The 25,350-nt window shown below is 41.2% G+C and overlaps 1 protein-coding gene across 2 annotated transcripts in view; it reads left to right on the plus strand.

Moving 5' to 3' along the window:
* syne3 (spectrin repeat containing, nuclear envelope family member 3) overlaps window positions 1–21,615 on the plus strand; it is a 65,216-nt gene extending 43,601 nt beyond the window's left edge. The window contains exons 14-19 of one of the 2 annotated variants that reach the window (XM_026297320.1): window positions 1,767–2,334; window positions 3,272–3,415; window positions 15,412–15,582; window positions 16,045–16,092; window positions 18,698–18,902; window positions 19,118–21,615. In XM_026297320.1, the coding sequence (XP_026153105.1) occupies window positions 1,767–2,334; window positions 3,272–3,415; window positions 15,412–15,582; window positions 16,045–16,092; window positions 18,698–18,880 (1,114 nt within the window). In that variant the 3' untranslated portion in view covers window positions 18,881–18,902; window positions 19,118–21,615. Of the gene's footprint in view, window positions 1–1,766; window positions 2,335–3,271; window positions 3,416–15,411; window positions 15,583–16,044; window positions 16,093–18,697 lie in introns of both variants that reach the window. The other variant, XM_026297233.1, reaches the window with a different exon arrangement.
* Window positions 21,616–25,350: the final 3,735 nt, after the last annotated feature.

The following is a 25,350-nucleotide window of genomic DNA, read 5'->3' on the forward strand; positions in this document are numbered from 1 at the left end:
TTAGGGTCATTGTCCTGTTGAAAGGTGAACCTTCGGCCCAGCTTGAGGTCCTGACCACTCTGGAAGAGGTTTTCTTCCAGGATATCGCTGTACTTGGCCGCATTCATCTTTCCTTCAATTGCAACCAGTCGTCCTGTCCCTGCAGCTGAAAAACACCCCCACAACATGATGCTCTCACCACCACGTTTCACTGTAGGGATTGTATTGGGCAGGTGATGAGCAGTGCCTGGTTTTCTCCACACATACCGCTTAGAATTAACACCAAAAAGTTCAATCTTGGTCTCATCAGACCAGAGAATCTTATTTCTCATAGTCTGGGAGTCCTTCATGTGTTTTTTGGCAAACTCTATGCAGGCTTTCATGTGTCTTGCACTGAGGAGAGGCTTCCGTCGGGCCACTCTGCCATAAAGCCCCGACTGGTGGAGGGCTGCAGTGATAGTTGACTTTGTGGAACTTTCTCCCATCTCCCTACTGCATCTCTGAGCTCAGCCACAGTGATCTTTGGGTTCTTCTTTACCTCTCTCACCAAGGCTCTTCTCCCACGATTGCTCAGTTTGGCTGGACGGCCAGGTCTAGGAAGAGTTCTGGTTGTCCCAAACTTTTTCCATTTGAGGATTATGGCGGCCACTGTGCTCTTAGGAACCTTGAGTGCTGCGGAAATTCTTTTGTAACCTTGGCCAGATCTGTGCCTTGCCACAATTCTCTCTCTGAGCTCCTTGGGCAGTTCCTTCGACCTCATGATTCTCATTTGCTCTGACATGCACTGTGAGCTGTAAGGTCTTATATAGACAGGTGTGTGCCTTTCCTAATCAAGTCCAATCAGTTTAATTAAACACAGCTGGACTCCAATGAAGGAGCAGAACCATCTCAAGGAGGATCAGAAGAAATGGACAGCATGAGAGTTAAATATGAGTGTCACTGCAAAGGGTCTGAATACTTATGACCATGTGATATTTCAGTTTTTCTTTTTTAATAAATTTGCAAAAATGTCTACATTTCTTTTTTTTTCTGTCAAGATGGGGTGCTGAGTGTACATTAATGAGAAATAAAATGAACTTTTTTGATTTTGGCAAATGGCTGCAATGGCAAAGAGTGAAAAATTTAAAGGGGTCTGAATACTTTCCGTACCCACTGTATATGTATGTATGTGTGTATATATATATATATATATATATATATATATATATATATATAAACTTTCCCTTAGTTTGTAATTTTGCCACAGATGGTCAACCTTCGGTCTAGAACAGTCGTTGTTCAGTGACATGTCCATCCCATCCTCGTCACCAAATTGTTGTGGAAATTTATTTAAGTTGTGAGAGTTGGTAATTCTCAAAAACAAACACAGGTGTGATGAATCATTTCAGGTTAATACATGCTCATGAAGAGAAGGCAGCTATAGCATTCTCTGTCTTTCTCCCCAAAATTCTGGTTCATATAGCTTGAAAAAGGTGTGGACTCATATTGAAAAGACCCCACATGTTTGTTCAGGTGTCTCCTATCTTTAGGCCTCTAAAACACTAAAACCTCCATAATATGCATTCTTTAGCCCAACACATTTAAGTGGCCCTTTCACCTGTTCCATGCTGTGTACAACAACCACAACAGCGTGGCCAGTTACAGATCTCTCTGTTTTTGAGTTCTAGTTCATGTCAGTTTATATGCTCTGCTTTCTTAGTGTTTTAGGTTTTGTGTGTTTTTGTTTTGTTGCTCAGAGAGAGATGGGGAGGTGTGGTTTAAAACAGTAAAACTTGTTTGTCTCTCAGGCTGTTGAACACCACTACAGAGCATCCATGGAGGGTTGGAGGCCTGTCTGTAGACAGCACAACCCTAACAACAGATCTTACTCTAGGGGAAATGGATTGTCAACCCATGACAGGAGCTTCTGGGAGCCAGAGAAGCCAACAACAAGACCAGCTAGGAGAGGTGACTACTTCTGTTCCTGGAGAAGGAGAAAGCCTGGTGGCAGAGACAGGAGAGGTGGGGTGGATTGAGGGCCATCCTGAAGGTCACCTCATACTGGCTGGGCAAACCACTGAACTCAGGCGATTGAGGAGCAAGGACAAGGGGCTGTTCTTTAAAGATGATGAAGTCGATTTGTCTGCGTGGAGCCCTGACAGTGGTGAATCAAGAGCTGGCAAGCGCAACTTGGCTGAAGACAGAGGGACGGCAGCACCAGCTGCAAGGATCAGTTATGGTGAGGGGGCAAGAGTCAGTTCTAGAGAAGGCAGCAAGGAGCCAGGGGAAGGTCTGAGCCCTGGAGGAGGAGCATTCATGTTGTTCAGCAGGGATCCAGCCAAGCAGCCATCAACAACACCAACGCAACAAACAATGGTATTCTTGTGCTATGTTTACAGAAGGCTTGTGTTCATTCTTCCTTCGTCCTTTATTTAATTTTCTAGAGTAGCTAACTAGGCCAGGATGAGGTGTTTTTCTCAGAAGTTTTACCATGCTGTTCTTTAGTTTGGTCATTTTCAGAGTTGGGTAGACAATTTAATGTGATTCTTTGCTTTAATAATTGCATGAGTTCTTTTTACACTCACAGTACACATCTAATGCAGTAGACCTATACTCTCAATGAACATCAACATAACATTGGCTGATTTTGTCCATAGAACAGTTCAGTAAATGCAAATGTCTTTTCAGTATTGCTGACACACACAAAAGCACAAAGGCAAGAATAAAAGAAAAAAGGGAAATGTAGAGATGGAAATGGCTTGGCAGACAGTAGTCTGTCTGTGTTGCAAAAAGTTTTTTATTTCACAGCACAATCAAACAATCCCTACTACTGCTAACTACTCCTCCAGTAATACTAAAACACCTTCACTTTATAAAATATGGTTGATATTGATAATGAAAAGAGTAATTTCTCTCCATAGCTCTTAAGTTATTTCTGAGTTTGCCATAATGCCAGTGACTGCAGCTGTGTCTAGGCATCAGTCGTAAGTTGCTGATTCTGTCAACTTTCCAGTTTTTAAATGTAGAGCATTGGTGAGCTTTGAATGTAATGTAATTACCTTAACACTCATATTGCACTTCTCTGGCACAACAGATATTCTTAAAAAAGGAAATGACAATGTTAAGACAACAAAGCACAGAAATCTGGTGGGGGATTATTTCTGTGGTTAACATTTCCTGCTGATGGATTTGCTAACAACCACACATCAGGCACCAGGGAACCCCCTTCCAAGAGCAAAAGAATATGAAATGACTACAGTTTTGGTGCTGTGTAAATGTCTTCATTTGTATAAGTTGCTTGGATTCTTTTCAGGGTGACACAGGACACTACAAATCCAGGAGGAGGGAGTTTGAGGCCTGGCTGCACAAAGAGAATGAAGTTCTCTCAAAGATCTTCAGCACCAAGGGAGCAACACTCAGCGCCAAAGAGCATAAGATCCAACAGAACACACTGAAAGTGGGTTTCAGTTGACGTTTAAATAATTGAGGTGTTTGTGTAAACCAGTAGAGTCCAGTCATGTCAGTGCATTGTGACAATTAACTTGAGACAAGACAGCTGGGTCAGTTAGGTGTTCCATGAGAGTAACTTTCTTTACTTGTGTAAAGCTGGATATTAGCATAGACACACACAAGTGCTAGCAGTGACAAGCTAGTGTTATACAGGGAGATCATTTGAAATTTATCTGACTTTTTTTATTTAAAGTAATCGTTCAGACCACATTTCCCATAACTAATCCAAATACAATCAAGGGCCATGTTTGTCAAAGTCACTCCTAAGAGTTGTGCTGCAAGTGGACCTAAGACTAAAAGCACTCCTATGTCTTAAAACATAAATATATCAAAAATGTACATTACAATAGTAGTTTGCATGACTCATAGCTGTTTAAAGCTCCGAGCCCTAGCGGCCTTTAATGCTTATAATAGTACCATGTACATATTGCACCGTCACCACTCTGACCGTAAAAGTCTTGTGGCCAACAGGTGCACTACTCCATGAAGAACATAAAATCATTTCTTCACATGACACAACCACATGTGAGAAAAGCATTTCTGTAATGTCATTCAGTCTCGGAAATGCATCAGCACTAGGGCTGTGGGCTTGATCGAATTTTAATTTCAATTTTGGCACCAAGCGATCACAAAAGCAATGTAATCAAGAAAAAAAAAAGATTATTTTTGCCACATTCCGTTGCACTTATTTTTATCTTATGTTCTAAATGACAAGTGCACTTTCACACTTTCCAAAGCCTGAACTCACTCGGCCTATAATGTCAACAAGCAAATCATGTGTGATATCTGGTGGCATTAAGAAATATGTGTTAAGTGAAAGGCAGAAGAAGAGCAGCAGCTTTTTTGTCAGCAAAAAAAGGTAGAAGCAATTCTGTTTCTGGGAATAGCTTGGATTTGTTAATTCTGACATGGATCAAGACTAATTGCAGTGCCTATAAAAAAAAAAAGTATGCACCCGTTTGGATGTTTTACCCTCTTAATTGATTTTATAAATCAATCATGGTCTTTTTTTTTTCATAAATACAACAGGTTTCCAAAGTCAATCATGGTAAATGATTATGATTTTAATATTGACAAAAAAATAGTCTTCCCCCCCTCCCCCCATAATCAAGCAGCCCTAATTAACACACTTTATAGCCATATTAGGTGACCAGAAATTCACAAGAATTTCACAAGATTAACAAGATTAGACTTCCTTTTAGTCCAGTGTAACAACCCTCATCTTGCACAGCTTTATCAGGAGCAGGTGGTGATTTCTGACTGCCAAAGTTGTTGGTTCTGATAGAACTGTTACACAGCTGCATTTTCCCTAACAACATTCTGGGGACATCATTTTATGTATTTTCTTCTGCATCTGAAAAATTATTTGGTTTTGTCAAAAATGTCTTTTAATCAGCTTATTGTTAAATCTTTCTAAAATTATTTTCCTCACATGGAATATCACTCACCTGGCTGCTCCTAACAGGTTAGGAAACCTCTGCAGCTCTAAATCTAAGTATCAGAACATAAGAATGATTTTCTTTATTTAGGAAAGTTGATGAAATGTTCTTACTACTAGTCCTAAAAGTGGGACCAAAAGAATTATTGGTCATTTAGGAATGTATTCTGAAGCTGAAGTGCTTAGTAAATACACATCTGGATGTGTTAGCAGTATTATTGTAGGCTGTTGTCATTCTTTGTATCGAAGAAACTTACTTTTGTCAATCACCATTATGTACATTTGAAAGGTACCTTGACATGATTTGGCCTAGGGTTCCACCTAGACCAGGGGTGTCAAACTCATTTTAGGTCAGGGGCCATAGGGAGAAAACTCTATTCCCAAGTGGGCCGACAAGACAGCTAGCTCCGGGCCAGCTGACAGGTATAGGCCTACTTGCTTAGCCCCGGTATAAACAGTTTGCCTGCTAAACATAATTGCTATTGCGACACCCAGTGGACACATTTAGAACAGCAGTTTCTTTCATTGAAAAATTGCAGCTAATTTAAACTTCAAATCATCTAGTGGGCTGGATTAAACCCATTTGCGGGCCTGATCTGGCCCGCAGGCCGTAAGTTTGACACCCCTGACCTAGACCATAGGTCACTAACAGACGGACGATGGTCCTGTGCGGACTCAAAAGCTGCCCCATACGGACCCGGACCTACAGCCAAAACAGAAGGTTATGATTTAAAACCTAATGGGGCGCTTTTATTTCCACCGGCGCCACTTTTGTAGACTTTACGATAGTGGAAACGCACAGACCAATTGCATGCGAGTTGAGCCATCCCACGTGATACCACTCAGCCAATCAAGTCTGTGCATCCCAGGCGGTAAACATTACGACTCTACGGTGTAAACAGAGCTAGAGGCAAGTTACACATGAAAAGACGGTACAAAGAAAAAGAAAGATAGCGATACATGTAGAAAACAAAGGCAGAGAAACAGGCGAGTGAGACGGAGAAAGAGAGAAAAATAAGGAACAAATGGCGCCCTCCAAAAAAAGAAAAGTGGACTGCGAAAATAGTGCATTTAATCTGGAATGGACAGACTCATTTCTGTTCATACTTCCCACTGGGAACACTAAACCAGTGTGTCTCATATGTTCAGAAACCGTGGCACTTATTAAAAGTGCCAATGTGAAACGCCATTATGAGACACAACATAAAGATTGTGAATTCATTTGATTTGACAGTCAGGTATTGATTACATGCAGATGTTAAAATTACTAGGCTACTTAAATATATATCACACTAACTAGTTAGACATTATGATCTTCCGGACCTTTGCTTCAAGAAATTTTCTCTAACTGGACCTCTTTAAATTTTTGTTGAATACCCCTGACCTAGACAATGCATGTTATCACAGTATGGTTAAACAGTTAAATGTGCAAATTTAAAAAGCCTTTTTTTAATGTCATCACAGAGCAAGACAACTTTGAAGTAAAAATAGACGTGTTCAGTATACTGGATCCTACTCTTAAGTCTGAAAGTTGACTTTGATATTTTACTGAAGAAAATAGAAGTTAGTTGAAGTTAAGCTAGTGATGTGAAATATTTACGTCACACCAGTATAGTTCCTTGTATTCAACGATAAGGTCAATTCACTGAAAGTTGCATTTTTTAATTCTTTGTTGTTGGTCACCATATATATTTGGTGAAGATGTAAGGTTAAAATGAGTGTATTGTTTACCTTTAGTAATTGTGAAATACATACTTCCAATGTAAATTAAGGTTTTCGGGACCTAAAATCTATAAAACAAAGTGTAAAAAAATTTAAATGGTCTGAATACTGTAATTGTAAAAGTACACAGAATAGATATCAGCACAGGGCAGGCACTGGTAAATCCCGTTAAGGCTTCGTATGTCATACTTCAAAGAGATGTGGTGGCTGGTGCAGGACTGTCTGTTTTCTGAAACTATGTCATTCTGGCATTTTTTTTTTTTTTTTTTTTCCCCCCAAAAACCTAAAAATATCTTTTTAGTCATTTAAAGGTGAATTCTATAAACATTGAACTCTGTAAAAAGGTCTAAATTTAACTAATGTGGGAATGCGTCCATATTATTTACCAAGACAAGTTGGCCAAGAGGCTCTCATAATAATCTCTGGAGATTTTAATCATGTCACCATGGAATTCAGTTTTGCCCACTTTTCATCAATTTGTTCACTGTACAACCCGGGACAATAAAACTCTGGATCTGCTGTATCCTAGTACAAAGGACACATACTCTGCCACTGCCCTGCCCTCCCTGGGAAGTTCTGATCACAACCTGGTGCCATTAATACCTGAGTATGTCCCCGTAGTGAAGAGGCATCCTGTCTCCACAAGGACCGTGAGGAGGTGAAGTCAGGAGACCAGCGAGGCTCTGCAGGACTGCTTTGAGACCAGACTGGAGTGTGCTCTGCCAGCCCCATGGGAATGACATTGACAATTTGATGGACTGCATCACGGATTATATCAACTTCTGTGAGGATACAGTTATCCCAACAAGGACTGTCTGCTGTTATCCAAACAACAAGCCCTGGATCACCAGCCAACTGAAGGAACTGCTGAACCAAAAGAAGCGGGCCTTCTGCTCTGGAGATAAGGACGAGTTGAAGAGGATACAGTGGCAACTCAAGGTGAAGTAGGGTGAGTGTAATGAACATCTACAGGAAGAAGCTGGAGGACAAGCTCCAGCAGAACAACACCCGGGACGTGTGGAAGGGCATGAAGGAGATCACTGGCTTTAACACCAAAGCTCGGCAGCTGGAGGCCAACCCAGACAGAGCCGACGAGCTGAATGCTTTCTTCAATAGATCCAGCTCTGGACCACCTGCTGGCCCTTCTCCCACAGCTCCAGTCCTTACACCTCCCCAGACGGCCAATCCACAACACTCCAACAACCCTTCGTGCCCCCCCCCCTGCATAGTGCCAGTGCCCAAGAGGCCCCTCCCATCTGGCCTGACGTCACACGTGATGAAGGTCCTGGAAAGACTCGTCTTGGCCCAACTCAGACCCCTGGTGGCCTCTGCCCTGGACCCTCTTCAGTTTGCGTATCAGCCTCATGTTTGTGTGGACGATGCTATCCATCTACCTCAGAGGTCACTAACAGGCGGACCGCGGTCCGGGTGCGGACCCAGAAGCCGCCCCATACGGACCCGGACGTACAGCCAAAACAGAAGATTGTGATTTAAAACCTAACGGGGCGCTTCTATTTCCACCGGAGCAGCTTTTTTAGACTTTACAGTAGTGGAAACGCACAGACCAATTGCATGCGAGTTGAGCCATCCCACGTGATACCACTCAGCCAATCAAGTCTGTGCATCCTAGGCGGTAAATATTACGACTCTACAGTGTAAACAGCGCTAGAGGCAAGTTACACATGAAAACAGTGTTGCCAACTTAGCGACTTTGTCGCTATATTTAGCGAGTATTCAGACCCCTCTAGCAACACTTTTTTTTTTAAAAGCGTCTAGCGACAAATCTGGCAACTTTTTCTGGTGTTACTGGAGACATTTGGAGACTGATGTGTCTGTACTGCACCGTTCTTACACTTCTCAATTTGCCGCAGTAAGACAGCTAATCAGCTGCAGCCGCGAGCCCCTCCCCCATCCCAAAGCCTTCACAGGCGGCCCAGTCCTCTCGCAGCAGTCCGTCCCTCCCAGCTGCAGTCACAGCAGGAAGTGTTCACGCCTCTGCGTCCCGACTGCAAATGAATCGCGCGTGCGATCATGTATGTGCGTGATCTGTACTATACATAGCGTAATAAAAAAATAAAATAAAATAAAAAGTTAAATGTTCTTTATCTAAAATAAATCACTGCATTTGACTCAAACAGCCTCAGTCATTTACAGCAAGGCAAATGTATTTAGTTCTGAGAACTTATTAACTGCAGGCCGTCATGCTACATTATATGGCACAGTACAAATATTTTGAGTGTCCCTTATTCTGTCCCTTATTTATAAAGAATCACAATGGTCTCTTACTTTCCATTTCTGAAGTTGGCAAAAGCGTCTATCACAATTACAGCATGTGCCATGGACATTATGCAAATCACACGATGACGTCATTCAGCGACTTCTAGTGACTTTTAGGACAGCCAATAGCTACTTTCCTTACTGACGAGTTGGCAACACTGCATGAAAAGACAGTACAAAGAAAAAGAAAGAGAGCGATACATGTAGAAAACAAAGGGAGAGAAACTGTAAAGTGAGACGGAGAAAGAGCGAGAACTTAGTTGATGAGAGAACATTATACATATCTACAGCCATACATATATGTTCAGTTGTATGTTACATGACAATAAATATTGTCAGAAAGTTTTTGAATTGTACTGAATTCATTTGATTTGACAGTCAGGTATTGATTACATGCAGATGTTGATAAAACTACTAGGCTACTTAAATATATATCACACTAACTAGTTAGACATTATGATCTTCCGGACCTTTGCTTCAAGAAATTTTCTCTAACTGGATGTTACGACCTCCCCTAAACACAACACGAGGCCAACATTAAACACATCACAAAAACTCAAAACCATCATGTATTGATGAAATAAAGCTTTCCGACAACAGAAGGAGCACACAATTGTAGCTATTAAGTCACCAAACAAAAGACATAAGACGGTGAAGGGTCGGCCAAACCAAACAAAAGAAGGAAACAAGCCAGGCCAGCCCGCCTTAGGACCGTCGTACCGGACTAGCCTCCTCTGTCCCTACCTAACATAATCTAACACCTAACATAAAATAATAACGTAAAAAAACAAACCACCGCGCCCAACACCTTAACAAATCTAACTCAGCAAATACAGACAGGAGCCGAAAGCCACAGGACTGCTGCGTCGCAACAGGAATCTAGACCAACGGGAGGCGGAGTCACGTTCTTCCTTGGCTCCCAGGTTTGCAGGGCCGCCGTATAGGACGCCCCCGAGCTAAGGTCCCACTCTCCTTTTTAAAGGGCACCAATCCACCAAGGGTTGACCCGAAGACGCACCTCCGCTTCCTGCAAAAAAAAGTCACACACAATCAATACATGGCAGATGTAACATCTCCACCCAAAGACACTGAATAAGTTTGAAGCGAAAATCAAAACTTCAAACCATTCAGTAAATCGGATCTAAAGACGCGACAACGCGTCAGCCACAACGTTTTCTTTACCACGAATATATCGAACTTGTATGTTAAACGGCTGTAAACGTAAACTCCAGTGCATAAGGCGACGATTGGTATTGCACATGCGGTCCAAGAACACTAAGGTATTATGGTCCGTAAAAACCACCACAGGTTCACAAGAACCACCCACGTAAACTTCGAAATGTTCAAGAGCCAATATTAAAGCCAATGCCTCCTTTTCGATAGTGGAATACCACCGCTGATGTTTGTCCAATTTTTTTGAAAAATAGGATACAGGATGTTCAGTACCATCAGCCCCGTCCTGAAGCAGAACGGCGCCGACTCCGAAATCACACGCATCAACCGCTACTTTAAACGGCTGATCAAATTGAGGCGCCGCAAGGACTGGAGCATTCGTCAGCAGAGATTTCGTTTGCTCAAATGCCGATTGACACCTGTCCGTCCAACAAAAATCAACTTTAGGGCTGAGGAGATCAGTCAACGGAGCGGCCACGGTGGAGAAGTTTTTACAAAAACCCCGGTAATAGCCCACCATGGCTAAATAACGACGCAATGTTATGTCCCTGAGGCCTACAGGCAAAAGTTTCGTAATTTGAGAAAGCGATCGGATCAGACTTATGTGGACTTCGCCAAGGAAAAGGAAATTCTTTTTGATAGATGGTGTGTGTCGCAAGGGGTCGCGAACTTTAATCAACTGAAACAGCTGATTTTGATGGAGGATTTTAAGAACGGCCTTTCTAACACGGTAGCAACTTATGTGAATGAGAGTAAGGTTGCGGATGTTTCTGAAGCTGCTGTTTTGGTTGATAATTATGTCTTAACACATAAGGGCTTGTTTGTGGAGCGTTCAGCTGATTGTGGAAGAATGGAACGAATTAGTGATAGCACCCGAGACGGGGTAAAGCGTGGGCCGTTGCAATTTGAGTATACGGAAAGCCTGGGGGCGGGTAAAAGTGACAATAACTCAGACGGGGCTGTGAGAGAGCTACGGAATAAAGATGAGGTTAGGTGCTTCTATTGTAGAAAGGAAGGACATATCATCGCTAATTGTCCGGTATTAAAGAAAAAGAACATTAAACCAGTGGCTTTGATTAAAACTGTGGGCCGGGGTAATGATTCGTTATCCCCAGAGGGAGTCAGTGAGTATGGTGATTTTAAGCCTTTTGTGATGGATGGATTTGTTTCTTTGCCTGGTTGTGTTGATAAGACACCAGTAAAAATACTGAGAGACACTGCGGCTTCACAATCGTTCATTCTTGAGGGAATTTTGCCGTTGACTCAGGAAACCGCTGTTGGTTTAAAAGTACCTGTGCGTGGTTTTGATCTTAAGGACGTTGGTGTTCCTTTGCATAAAATTACACTCCAGTCGGACCTATGGTCTGGGGACGCTGTGGTTGGTGTGCGCCCTGGTTTCCCAATTAGGGGAGTTTCAGTGATTATGGGGAATGATTTGGCTGGAGGCAAAGTGTTGGTTACGCCGGAGGTAACACCGGTTCCGGTGATCAGCCGCACGCCAGATATGCTTGCTCAGACATATCCTGAGGTATTTACAGCTTGTGTTGTTACTCGTGCGGCGTGGAAACATCGGAATGAGCAAGATAAGGCTGACATCGGTTTGTCCATGTTATTGGGGGACGCCGGTGTTGATGCTAGTTCAGGGGACAACACCCGAGTGGAAACATCATCCGTGGTCTCTGCTATTGACTCTGGTTGCCTTACTATGTCAAGGCAGGATTTAGTAGGGGAGCAAAACAAAGATAGTACTTTAGCGCCCCTTTTCGAACGTGCTGTGAGTGGTGAGGATATTAAACATATGTCTACGGGGTACTTTTTGAGGGACGAGGTACTTATGCGTAAATGGCTACCAAGGCATGTTTCTGTAACGGATGAGTGGTGCAGAGTGACCCAAATTGTTGTTCCGTTGCCATATCGGAGTCATATTATGTCTATAGCTCATGATGGCCCTTTTTCGGGTCATTTAGGGGTTACTAAGACGTATGATCGTATTTTGAGACATTTTTTCTGGCCGGGTTTAAAGAAAGATGTGTCACGGTATGTTAAGACGTGTCACCGGTGTCAGATAGCAGGAAAACCTAATCAGTCCATACCTGTAGCTCCTTTGTATCCAATTCCGGTTGTTGGGGAACCCTTTGAGCGGGTTTTGATTGATTGTGTGGGCCCATTCCCTCGCTCAAGGTCTGGAAATAAGTTTCTGTTGACGGTTATGTGTACCGCTACTCATTTTCCTGAGGCGATTCCGTTGCGGAAAATTACCACTCCAGCTATTGTGAAAGCTCTGATGAAATTCTTTTCGTTGTTCGGCCTGCCGAAAGTCATTCAAACTGATCGGGGATCTAACTTTATGTCTCGGGGTTTTGCGCAAGTGCTAAATCAGTTAAACATTAAACACTGTTGTTCTAGTGCTTATCATCCTGAGAGTCAAGGGGCTATTGAGAGATTCCATCAGACATTGAAGTCCATGTTACGCACGCATTGTTTGGAATCTGATAAGGACTTGGATGACGGGGTGCATATGTTGTTGTTCGCTGTTAGAGAAGTGGTTCAGGAATCATTAGGATTTAGCCCTTGTGACTTGGTCTTTGCACATGTGGTGCGGGGACCGTTGAAAATTTTGAGAGAGCGTTGGATGACTGAAGAGCCACGACAGAATCTTCTGGACTTTGTCATATCGTTTCGATCTAGGCTTCGTCGGGCATGTGAACTGGCAAAGGGCCACCTTGAAAGCGCACAATCTAAAATGAAGAGTTGGTTTGATAGACGGGCTGTAAACAGACCTGCCCGGTGACAAGGTTTTAGTCTTGTTGCCAGTTCCGGGTGCGAGCTTGCAAGCTCGTTTTACGGGTCCCTATGTGGTGAAAAAGAAAATGGGTGACAGAGATTACCTGATCTCCACCCCTGATCGTCGTCGTGGCATACGTTTGTGTCATGTCAACATGTTGAAGCGCCATATTGTCAACGGAGTGACAGCTCGGTTGTTTCCGCTAAACCTACAGGGTTGACTGTAGAGGCGGAACCTGGGTCCCTTGCGGAACCTTTATCGGAAGGGTCAACTACCACTTGTCCTAAGTCTCATGTTAGTCTGGCAGCTGATATACCTGAGATAGCTAGTGGTGGACATTCCGATGATGAGGATTTTCAGTTTGGAGCTGTATTGCGGGGTAAATATTCAAACTCTGTGGCATTAGAAACGTTGCCGGTTACCCTGGCTCATCTTTCGGAGTCTCAGAGGGCTGATGTGGAGAAGTTAATTCAGTTCAACAGGTCCCTGTTTGCTGATGTACCTTCTCAGACGCAGGTGCTCAGACATGATATAGATGTGGGTGATTTGAAACCCATAAAGCAGCACCCATACCGCGTTAATCCAGACAAACGCGAGCGATTAAAACAACAAGTGGAGTATATGTTGCATCATGGTATAGCCGAGCGGAGTTGCAGTGCATGGAGTTCACCTTGTTTGTTAACAGTAAAAGCTAATGGTGATGATCGTTTTTGTACGGATTTTAGAAAGGTTAATTGAGTGACAAAGCCTGATTGTTATCCTCTTCCGCGAATGGAGGATTGTGTGGATCGGATTGGTGCTGCTAAATATGTTACGAAACTTGATTTGTTAAAGGGATACTGGCAGGTCCCTTTAACCGAGCGCGCCAAAGAGATCTCTGCTTTTGTGACCCCTGATGACTTCCTTCAATATGCAGTTATGGCCTTTGGCATGTGTAATGCGCCGGCTACATTTCAGAGGCTGATGAATGTAGTTTTGGCCGGGTTACCCTTTTGTGATGCATATTTGGATGATGTGGTGGTTCATTCGTCTACATGGGTTGAGCACGTGAATCACTTAGAGATTGTGTTCCAGCGGTTGCGAGGAGCTAACCTAACCGTTAATCTGCCAAAATGTGACTTTGGGAAGGCAACAGTGATTTATCTTGGAAAAAGGGTGGGGGGGGGACAAGTGTGTCCGGTTCAGGCTAAAGTCGAGGCTATCCTCGCGGTGCCTGTACCTGGCAGCCGTACGGAGTTGCGTCGTTATTTAGCCATGGTGGGCTATTACCGGGGTTTTTGTAAAAACTTCTCCACCGTGGCCGCTCCGTTGACTGATCTCCTCAGCCCTAAAGTTGATTTTAGTTGAATACCCCTGATCTACCTGCTGCAGCGTGCACCTGGATGGTGGGAAGGTCACTGTGGATCATTTTCTTAGATTTCTCCAGTGCCTTTAACACCATTCAGCCCTTTCTGATGAGTGAGAAACTGCTCAGGATGGGTGTCAGCTCCTCCACTGTCTCCTGGATTGCTGATTACTTGTCTGACTGGCCCCAGTCTGTGCAGCTGGGGAGCTCCCTGTCTGATATTGTGATCAGTAATGTGGGGGAACCACAGGGGACTGTCCTGTCTCCTTTTCTGTTCATCCTATACACCTCAGACTTCCAGTACAGCTCTGGGTCCTGCCACCTGCAGAAGTTCTCCGATGACTCTGCGGTGGTTGGGTGTATCAGGGATGGGCAGGAGGCGGAGTACAGAACACTTTTTGGAGTGGTCCCAGGCCAACCACCTGCTCCTTCATGTGGACAAGACCAAGGAGCTGGTGGTGGACTTCAGGAGGAAGAGGATACCAGTGGCGCCCATCATCATCCAGGGCCAGGAGGTGGAAGTTGTGGATCATTACAAATAACTGGTGGTTCACTTGAACAGCAGGCTGCACTGGAGGGATAACAGTGATGCTGCGTACAAGAGGGTCATGAGTAGACTCTACTTCCTGAGGAAGCTTAGATCTTTTAATGTATGCGGCAGGATACTGGAGCTCTTCTACCAGTGTGTAGTTGTGAGTGCCCTCTACTTTGCTGTGGCCAGTTGGGGGAGGAGCACCACCAAGAGGGACATAAGTCGGATCAACAAATTGATCCGGAAAGCAAGACACATGACAGGTTCGAGTCAGTGAGGGGCAGGAGACACTGGACAAACTGCTCTCCATCACGAACAGTTCTTCACACCCACTTCACCAGATCATAGAGGGTCAGAGGAGCTTATTTTCCAACAGACTCATCCAGCTCTGCTGTCACAGTGAACAGTACAGGACTTCGTTCACGCCGTTCTTACTTAATAGTTTTTGTCTGTGTAACTGAGCTACTGTGGCCAAAGAATTTCCCTTGTGGACCAATAAAGTTTATCTAATCTAATCTAAATATACAGTAAAAAGTTTTATTTCCCCTTTATGCTAGAGACTATTATCCTAATGATATTGTTTTTTTTTTGTTTGTTTTTTTTTTATTTAATTTTTTTTCACTGATTTGGATTGATGTGACATTTAGCATTGTTAATGGACCTTCCTTTAGGTTCTGAGGGCAGGAGTATCCAGGGGTCAGGAGCAGTTCCAGTTGTTGCTCCAGGAGAGCAGTGAGGCGGGTTCTGAGCCAGCAGAGGATGTGGATTTAGAGGATCTCCGCTACCGCTGGATGCTCTATAAGTCCAAACTGAAAAATGTGGGAGACAGAACCAGTGCCAAGGTGAGAGGAGAGCTGGTCATGATTGTCAAAACTGTCTACATCTAAATGTCAGTTTCCTTTATGATGTTTTTTGGGTTATGCTGTAATCATAAAGGGTTTAGAATTTTCTCACTCTGTTCAATAAAAACCAGGCAGGGAGCTCAGTGCATGATGGAAGTCCTCAGGCAGTCTAGGCCTATAGCAGCATAAGTAAGGGATGGTTCAGGGTCATATGAGAGTTTTGTCTAACTACAGCGTATCTCTTGTGTGAGGTGTTGTCCCTTTAAGTGCATTATTGCATTTTATCCACAAGATGGCAGTGTAGGGCACATGTAGCATATCAGTTAAGTAGCTGCTGTTGTGCAGTTGTACAAGCTCAAAATGTGTTTCAAATCTAGTTTGGTGGTTCAGTGTGTGTCATGCTTGCTGAGATTATGCACAAAGTTAACTTTGGCTTGATTCAAATATTTTGTGTCTTTGCAGAGAGTCCAAGCCAAACATGAGCCAGTCATCACAGCAAAAGTACAAAAGGTATCACAATATTTAGCAGTTATTATTCCTTCTTTGTTCAAGGTTGAAACAAAAGTGTGTTACATTCCTTTTATCCACCATTAACTTATACACAGTTGTTTTTTTTTTACCCTTTTACCCTTTAACTTAGTATTTATTTTTATTTTTTCTCTTTTTCAGTTATTCTAAATATATACATGTATATGTATGCCTAATCTAGAGTGGTGCATTGAAACAAAAATGGGGAACATGATTTTTATATGTAACTTAAATTTGCATTATGATCACCTTTTAGTTTACTAAAGTTTACTTTTATATTTATTAGCCTTATTATTCATATCTTACCACCATCACCCTCACCAAATAATAATATTAGAAAATCAGAATAATGACGTGTGTCGGTGTTGCAGTGCCTGTGTAGGTGAATATGGAAACTTTTTTTTTTTTTTTTTTTGTGGGTGGTTGGTTTGGTTTTAATTTGTATTCCTGTTTCTTTCTCTTTTCCTTCTCACTCTGAGGCAAGAACTTTATGGCTACAAATAAAAAGGGTCTGGTGTTAATGAACAACACACACAAAGTTCTGGAGCTCCAATAGATAATTAAGATAAGATAAAATGAACCTTTATTTGAAATTCAAAACGTTATAGCAGCATATAGAAATAGAAGAATTTACTTTTTAAAAAAATAACCATAAAGGTATTTTACAGGGTAGGCTATATATGACAAGAATATAATAAAAGAAAATATAAAAAATATCTAATACAAAATAATGAGAAACGTATTGCACTAGACTGTAATAGAATGTTTACAGTTATTAGGTTTTTGGTCTACCAGGAATGTAAACTGAATTAACTGAAGCGTGTGTGACATAGTAACAGGCAGTCAGATCAATCAAGCTACATTTGGAGTTTTACAGTGGCACTGAATAAACACGAGTGAAAAATCAACCCACAAATGACTCACTACAACAAATTGTTAAATTTGGTCAAATTTGCATATTGTCTTCATAAATGCATTAGAAAAATGGAGGGAGTGATTTTTTTTTTTTTTTTTTTTTGGATTTTAAAGGTGTGCTTCATAAGTCAAAGTTTCTGTTTGTTTTATGTAGACAATACTAGGTGACTGGTGCCTTTACATCTACATTGTTTCAACCAGTCTTTTTGTGGCCATGAGTTATTGGGTTATAGCAATATTTCACATTGGATACTCCATCCATCCATTATCTGTACCTGTTTATTCCTAACCAGGGTCACAGGGATCTGTTAGAGCCTATCCCAGCTCTCTTTGGGTGAAAGGCAGGGGTACACCCTGGACAGGGTGATGTACTGTGATGGACTGGTCACATTGGATACTATACAAAACATTTTGGCATAGGTTTGGCATTGGTCTGCATAGTCAGTTATTGTGTCTACTTTTGTTAGCAGTTGAAGGAAACACTTCTTCAGGTTAATCCAGCTGTTTGGAACAGAAAACAAATGTGAACAGTAAAGCTTTTACCCATACAGTGTATAAATATCCATTCTACTACTTTAGAACTATACTGGACATCAGACCATCACATGGCATTATGAAATATTCAAGCCACTACTATAGGGAACTGTGAGGCTTTACAGCAGCTGCTTAACATCATTACATTCTTTATTTTAGAGAATTTTGTCTTTGCAAAGAACTGTTCTATATTAAATTATACTTTACAAGATTGGGTGACAGTGTTCAGAAGGTGAAAGGTAAACGGGATGAAAACAGGCAGCAAACTTGATTCTCAGACTATTCTGAGACAGATGGGAAAGAGCATAGAGGCTCTTGAGATTGTGACTTCCTATGACCTCCAGGCCTTTTCACTATACATCTGCCTGTGTTGGCTTGTTTTGTTGTTTTTAAATATCTCTTGTGTTTTAAGCATAATTTTCTTTCATTCTGAATCTGACAGATTTTTAAAAAAAAAAAATTTCTTTAGAAATTAGAGCAAAAATGTAAAATGGAGGCCCACATGGATGTGTTGTTGAAGAAAAGCATATTTTTAAGATCGACACAAAAGTAGTTTCTAAGTGCACTTTTTGGTTTAATTTACAAAATGCTGAAAAAATACTAATTTATACAGTTAAAAGCCAGTAGAGAAGAAAGGCACACAGTATAGAATGGTTACTTGCAATTTCAAATGACCAGGAAAAGTTTTTTTTTTTTGCTCTGCAGCAAAAGGGTTTCTTTATCTAACAGCCAAAGCTTTTACACTTACTGAGGGTTCACTGTATATTAAGATGATTTCCTTGTTACTCTACTCCCAAAGGAATACTGTTTATACAGTTGACTTGAGGTAGGACACTGGTAAGTGGAGGACTGAGGGATATTGAGTCCATGAGGCTGTGAAAGCACCTACATGACTAAAAAACAAATCTGTTATGAGAGAAATATACACTGACTGTCTGCCATACATGTCTGTGTGTCTGTGTATGTAAATGTCTGCAAATGTCTTGAGTGTCTGTGTACATACAAGTCTTTGTGCCTGTGTGTGTACATACAAGTCTTTGTGCCTGTGTGTGTACATACAAGTCTTTGTGCCTGTGTGTGTACATATGTCTGCATGTCTGTGTATGCATGTTCCACTTACTCTATGCTACTGTTGCAGAAACCCGGGTTGCTGCAGCGGGTGTGTCGGTTGGCTCTTCTTCTGTGGCTCCTTCTCCTTGCTCTGCTGCTCATGGCCTTCCTGCTGCCCCTCATGGACGAAAACAACAGCTGCTCCCTCTCCAACAACTTTGCCCGGTCCTTCAGCATCATGCTCCGCTATGATGGGCCTCCCCCCACATAGGAAACTGACAGCACAAGATACAGTAAAATCTCATCTCACTCCTATAATTGACCATGGCTTATGTAAAAATATTAACTGTACTGCTTAAGATCGGGCATTGCCCCACACCTTGATCAATGTGTATGAATTTAACAGGACACAAACACAATACCATTTTAAAAACTACTCATCTGAATTTCTATTAGCTTTGCAAATAACTCATGACTCATATTTGTCCTCCTTTTACATTTCTATTAGAATGGACCTATGAAGGAAATGCCAACCTTTCTGCTTCTATGTATTCTGGAAGTCATTATCTGTTGTCTGGATGTCAGAATACCTACAGTAAAACATCAAGATTCTAATAGGGCTGCAAATTCCATCTTCATTTTAATCATCCTCAGACACTGTAACATAAGACTATAGATGGTGTAACATCAGCGAACCAAAGTCATTTTTATCATCTTTCAGTACCTTCCTACCTGTTTAAATGTAGTTCAGCTCATCTTACCTTTAAATAGCTTATAAAAAGCTTCAGCAGACATCCAATCCCATATTAAGGACCTGCTCAGTTACTTCTACAGCAGTTTGTTGTTGTACAAATTACATATTGATATTGTGTTATATTATAGAAGTATTCATTGTCACAGATATAAAAATTAAGAAGACAAATTAAAACCTCTTCTGTTTAGTGAGAACACTCAAAGTCCTTCTTAAAACCTTCTGTTTTTCGTCATCAGTTGACTGAAAGACTTTTTTGCCTGGTGGCCTTTCAATTTACAGTATGTTCTGCTGTACTTCAGCGATGGGATAAGCCCTATGTCAGCCAGTCCATATATACAAATTTGGAATATATACCAGAAAATCCATATCAAAGATTACAGCATATCCCCTAAGCAACAAATGATACCTGTAGTTATGATACCCTACATGTGTTCACATGGTCCTGCTTGGAAAACTGCTCCTTGTTTTCCTCTGCATGAGGTGATGCACCTCTGCAGATAATTCTGTTACTTAATGTTGCTAGATGTCATTAACAACTTTAGGTTTTAAATTGCTTAAATGTCTAACAGAAATAACTTTTGTGTCTTTGTCAGCGGCTTATAGTGTTTTTTCATTTTGCCCCCAATGTGGACTATGTGGACCCCAGTTCGAATGTGGATTTAATGCACAGTTATCATTTAGCTGAAACAGTAAACATGAAGAATCATAAAATATGGCAGAATGGGTTTACTATGTTTACTATGTTAACTTGATGTTTCTTGATATTTTGTAATGTTCTGTGTGTGTGTGTGTGTGTGTGTTCATATTTCCCCCCTCACATTCTCTTCCCTACTCAGAAACATTGACGTATTACCTCATGGAAACCAGTCACTTTAAATTATATTCTAGAAGAACCAAAAATTCTCAATGTAGGTTGACTGTCTATTGAATGTTTGGGAGTGTATATACTGAAAGTTCTTCTGTGTTTTAACATGTAAACTTTAAGATTTTATCATGTTAGCACTAATCTGATGACAGTTAATCTGCTACTGTTGATGCAGGGATAAGGAAAGCAGTTTTCCTGTTGTTTTCTGTACTTTGTAGCAACCACCTCATAAAAAACTGATACTTTTCAGAAGGTGCTATTTTGGCTCCTGACATGTTCTTGAACCATGGTGCAGTCACCCTTGTGCAAAACCAAAACCAGCCCCCCCACACACCTCCACCACCCCACCGCCCAGCACATTCAATCTTTCACACCACACACACATACCTATAAATACCTAAACACCTACACACTAAATTTTTTTTTTCTTTTTTTGGTTTATTTTTCACTTCTCATGTTACAGTAGCAAAAGTGATCAAATTAATTTAAAATTGTGTACGTAATGCAACTTTAGATTTTTTCAGATTTTACATTAAATTCCGCTTTTGTTAGGGACTGGAGAGGCACAGGTACCAAAGAAACAGCACCAAGTCAGTTTAGGCATGTTAGTAAAGCACCCTTCCAAAAATGAGACTCCAAAATCTCTACGCTGCTGGCACTGTATCAAAACGTGTTTCAGAACTAACATTTTTTTATTTTCATTTATTCAGATGCAATAACTAGCTGTAAACTATGATGCAGTGTGGTCATTCCTTTCATATTCTGCTGCCTCACTGAGTGACAAGATAATGAATCGCTTCAGATTTGATGTTGTGGTAAGGCAGTCACATTTAGTGAAACTGGCAAACATCCCAACATTTACCAACTACGGTTAGGTCCATAAATATTTGGACAAAGACAACTTTTTTCTAATTTTGGTTCTGTACATTACCACAATGAAATTTAAATGAAACAACTCAGATGCAGTTGAAGTGCAGACTTTCAGCTTTAATTCAGTGGGTTGAACAAAAACATTGCATAAAAATGTGAAGAATTAAAGCATTTTTTTTTAACACAATCCCTTCATTTCATGGGCTCAAAAGTAATTGGACAAATTAAATAAGTGAAAATAAAATGTTCATTTCTAGTACTTGCTGGCAATGTCAGCCTGAAGTCTTGAACTCATGGACATCACCAGATGCTGGGTTTCCTCCTTTTTAATGCTCTGCCAGGCCTTTACTGCAGCAGCTTTCAGTTGCTGTTTGTTTGTGGGCCTTTCTGTCCGAAGTTTAGTCTTCAACAAATGAAATGCATGCTCAACTGGGTTAAGATCAGGTGACTGTGACTTGGCCATTCGAGAATATTTCACTTCTTTGCCTTAATAAAATCCTGGGTTGCTTTGGCTGTATGTTTTGGGTCATTGTCCATCTGTATTATGAAACGCCACCCAATCAATTTGACTGCATTTAGCTGGATCTGAGAAGACAGTGTCTCTGAGGTGTCTCTGAACACCTCAGAGTTCATTTGGCTGCTTCTGTCCTGTGTCACATCATCAATAAACAGTGCCCAGTGCCAATGGCAGCCATGCACGCCCAAGCCATCACGCTGCCTCCGCGGTGTTTTACAGATGATGTGGTTTGCTTTGGATCATGAGCTGTTCCACGCCTTCTCCATACTTTTTTCTTGCCATCATTCTGGTAGAGGTTGATCTTGGTTTCATCTGTCCAAAGAATGTTTTTCCAGAACTGTGCTGGCTTTTTTTAGATGTTTTTTTAGCAAAGTCCAATCTAGCCTTTCTATTCTTGAGGCGTATGAGTGGCTTGCACCTTGTAGTGCACCCTCTGTATTTACTTTCATGCAGTATTCTCTTTATGGTAGTCTTGGATATTGATACGCCTACCTCCTGGAAAATGTTGTTCACTTGGTTGGCTGTTGTGAAGGGGTTTCTCTTCACTATGGAAATGATTCTGCGATCATCAACCACTGTTGACTTCCTTAAGGATGGCTTGTTTCTTCTGCATGGAGAGCTCCTTTGACCGCATGTAGTCTGTTCACAGCAAAATCTTCCACATGCAAGCACCACACCTCAAATCAACTCCAGGCCCTTTTATCAGCTTCATTGATAATCGCCTAACGAAGGAATTGCCCACACCTGCCCATACAATAGCCTTTGAGTCAACTGTCCAATTACTTTTGGTCCCTTTTATAAAGAGGGTGGCACATGTTAAGGAGCTGAAACTCCTAAACCCTTCATCCAATTTGAATGTGGATAACCTCAAATGAAAGCTGAGAGCCTACACATGTCCATGTCCATTATATAACTACATTTAAATATGTTGCAGTAAACAGATAACTATATGTGCCCATTTTTCGATTAGAAGCTGAAATGCTTTCTCTTCTTACTATTTTCATGCTAATATAGCGAACAATAGCCCAAGTTGCTGAGAGGAAAGCAGCACAAGTATTAGATGAGAAAGGACCTTCTAGAGTACAAGGTATGGTGTGTTGCACTTGAAAAATGTGAATGTGGACACACATTTGTTAAAGTTGGGTGGGTATTTCTATGGAAGCCCAATGTTCATGTTACAGTAGATGACGTTTTGACCTCTCATTAGACTCTAGTGAGTGTCAGGCTATGTTGTCAACACTGGCCTAATTTAGCTTCAGTTTGCCTTTCAGCCCTATTCTCACCCAAGCAAAGAGCAGATACCCTGCAGCTTGACCTAGTCTTAGCACTGTATCTGTATTGTATATACTAACCAACATTAGATGGACTCACTGGGTGAAGAGGAAAGCTTCATCTGAATGACTTTCAGTAGTCCACACACCATCACATTTATCTCCAGTCACACTCATTCCAAGAGCAAATATTTTTGCAACTATGTGAACACAACTTTACATAGCCCAACCCCATCTAAAGTATGTAGAGAATGACTTCATCTGGAAGAGCAGAAACTGAACTGTCCTGCCCGTTGTTGGGCTTTATTTTCAGTCAAGTCACCATATCCAAACCTGTCTGTCAGGTGTATCAAAACTTTAAATAATGCCTCTCAAACATAGATGTTTTGTGGTTTCTGAATTTCTCAAAATGAAAACAAAGGACAACACGGTGATAACAATGACATCACCAGATGTCACACATCTCACTTGTTTTGCTTGGACTAATAAAAAGCCTCTTCACAAGCCAAAACAAACATGTTTACAGAAAACAGTCCCCGGCAACCCAACTTTTGTGTATGGCAAAACACTGCTTGTTTTGATGATGACTTTTAATGTGTAAATATGCTACATGTGCACAGAATACTTACCACATAGTACTCGAGGCCTTAAATAAAGCTTTGTGTGTGTGTGTGTGTGTGTGTGTGCGCGTGTGTGTGTGTGCGCCACTTAACAGTTCTCTGCCCATAACTACTTGCATTTATATTTTATGTAGTAAGCACTTGCAGCAGTGTATTGTGCAACAGTTAGATAACCAAGTAAAATTTGTGTTAATATTGTATACTGAATTATAAATTAGGCTCTGTGATACTTATTGATGCTTATTGGAATGCTCTACTGTCTTCTGTTATGCATGTGTCCCTTTATAAAAGCCTATGCAATGCCTGTCTCAAATCTTATGTTATCATTCTGTGTCCATTGACATCTTATGCAACACATAAAAGAACTTGAATCTCCCTGAGCATAGCTGGCGCTTCAGAAATGTTATGTCAGAAAAAGAGACAGAAGAAAAGCTTTGAGTATAGTTGCCAGATAATGTATTCATTATGAAAATGCTCAAAGATTGACAAGTGAGATGTTTTTTTTTTTATATATATATTTTTTTTTTTTTTTTTTTTTTTTGGCGAGTGATTCAGCTCTGTTTTACTAACGTTTTGAGAGTACAAAAGCTTCATATTAATTTCTTCTGCTACTCTTCAAGAGAACTTCTATTTAACCATTTTTATTCTGTTGAAATAAAAATTGTAAAACTGGAATGTGTTATGTGCGTTTTATTCCAAGATGTTACAAATATAATCACTGTTGACTGATGCCATTGAAGTTTCTGTTCACCACCTTCGTCCACCATGGGAAAATAAGAAAGCTTTGGATAAGGGACAACAGTTTCTATCAACTATTTGCTTTCGTTTGCTTGTTTTTTGTGTGTTTAACATCAGATGTACCAGTGGTGAGCAACAACTGGGCTGCAACTGGTACTGGCCTGCAAAAATGTCATCATACCAGACATCTGCCCACTTTCTCCTGCCTACATGTCCTACCAATGCATAAAATAAGTTATTGTATAGACACTTCATGAATGCTCACCCACACAAGCTAAAAAGAGATCACTCTGCTACCACTCTCTGCTGCTGTTATTGTTAATTGGTTGATTATATTATATTATATTATTTTTGTCTCTTTGCACCATCTGGTCTGAGTTGTAGTTTGTCATATGCATGTCAACACAGGGCCAACAGTACAATGAAATGCTTAGGACAAGAAGAGCCGGTCAACTTGTATATGTGTATATGCATAAGTGAGTGTGTGTGTGTGTGTGTGTGTTATTGCACATAGTCGCATACTACACATGATTTACATTAAGATTGTGTTGCACAATGTTGATAAATTTAAGGTGTCCTAGTGCAGTCATTCCTTTAAAACAAGGATTGTAGTGTCGGAAGCTTTCTTAGAGCTATACTTTGAACAGTTTTTTTTGTGTCCAGAAACATGGTGTGTTATGTAATTATTACATCGCTCAGCTATCCATTCGAATTAAGAATGCTAATAGCCTGGTGATAGAAATTGTCCTTCAGTGTCTTAGTGCATGCGGACAGGCCGCCTACCAGATGGCAACAGAGAGAAAAGTGTGCGTGCGGGGTGGTTGTGGTCCTGGATGTACATTATGGATTTGCATTAACAGTCAATCACAGAAATCTACATTCTCTTGCTGTTCATATTCCACCTGTAGTAAGACAGACAACAAACTACAAGTTAAACTTCATCAAACAGAGCCATCCTCAGTGCAGGCCAAACTGGTCTCTGTGCGGCCACTGTGAGACGAGTGCACAGGAACACTCATCAGGGTGAAAACAGCTTGTTCCAATGAAATGAACAAATGAAATCTATTGACGGGCAGCATGGTGGCTAAGTGGTTGGCAGTGTTGCG

The sequence above is a fragment of the Mastacembelus armatus genome, chromosome 22 (assembly GCF_900324485.2).
Source record: "Mastacembelus armatus chromosome 22, fMasArm1.2, whole genome shotgun sequence".
Taxonomy (NCBI): domain Eukaryota; kingdom Metazoa; phylum Chordata; class Actinopteri; order Synbranchiformes; family Mastacembelidae; genus Mastacembelus; species Mastacembelus armatus.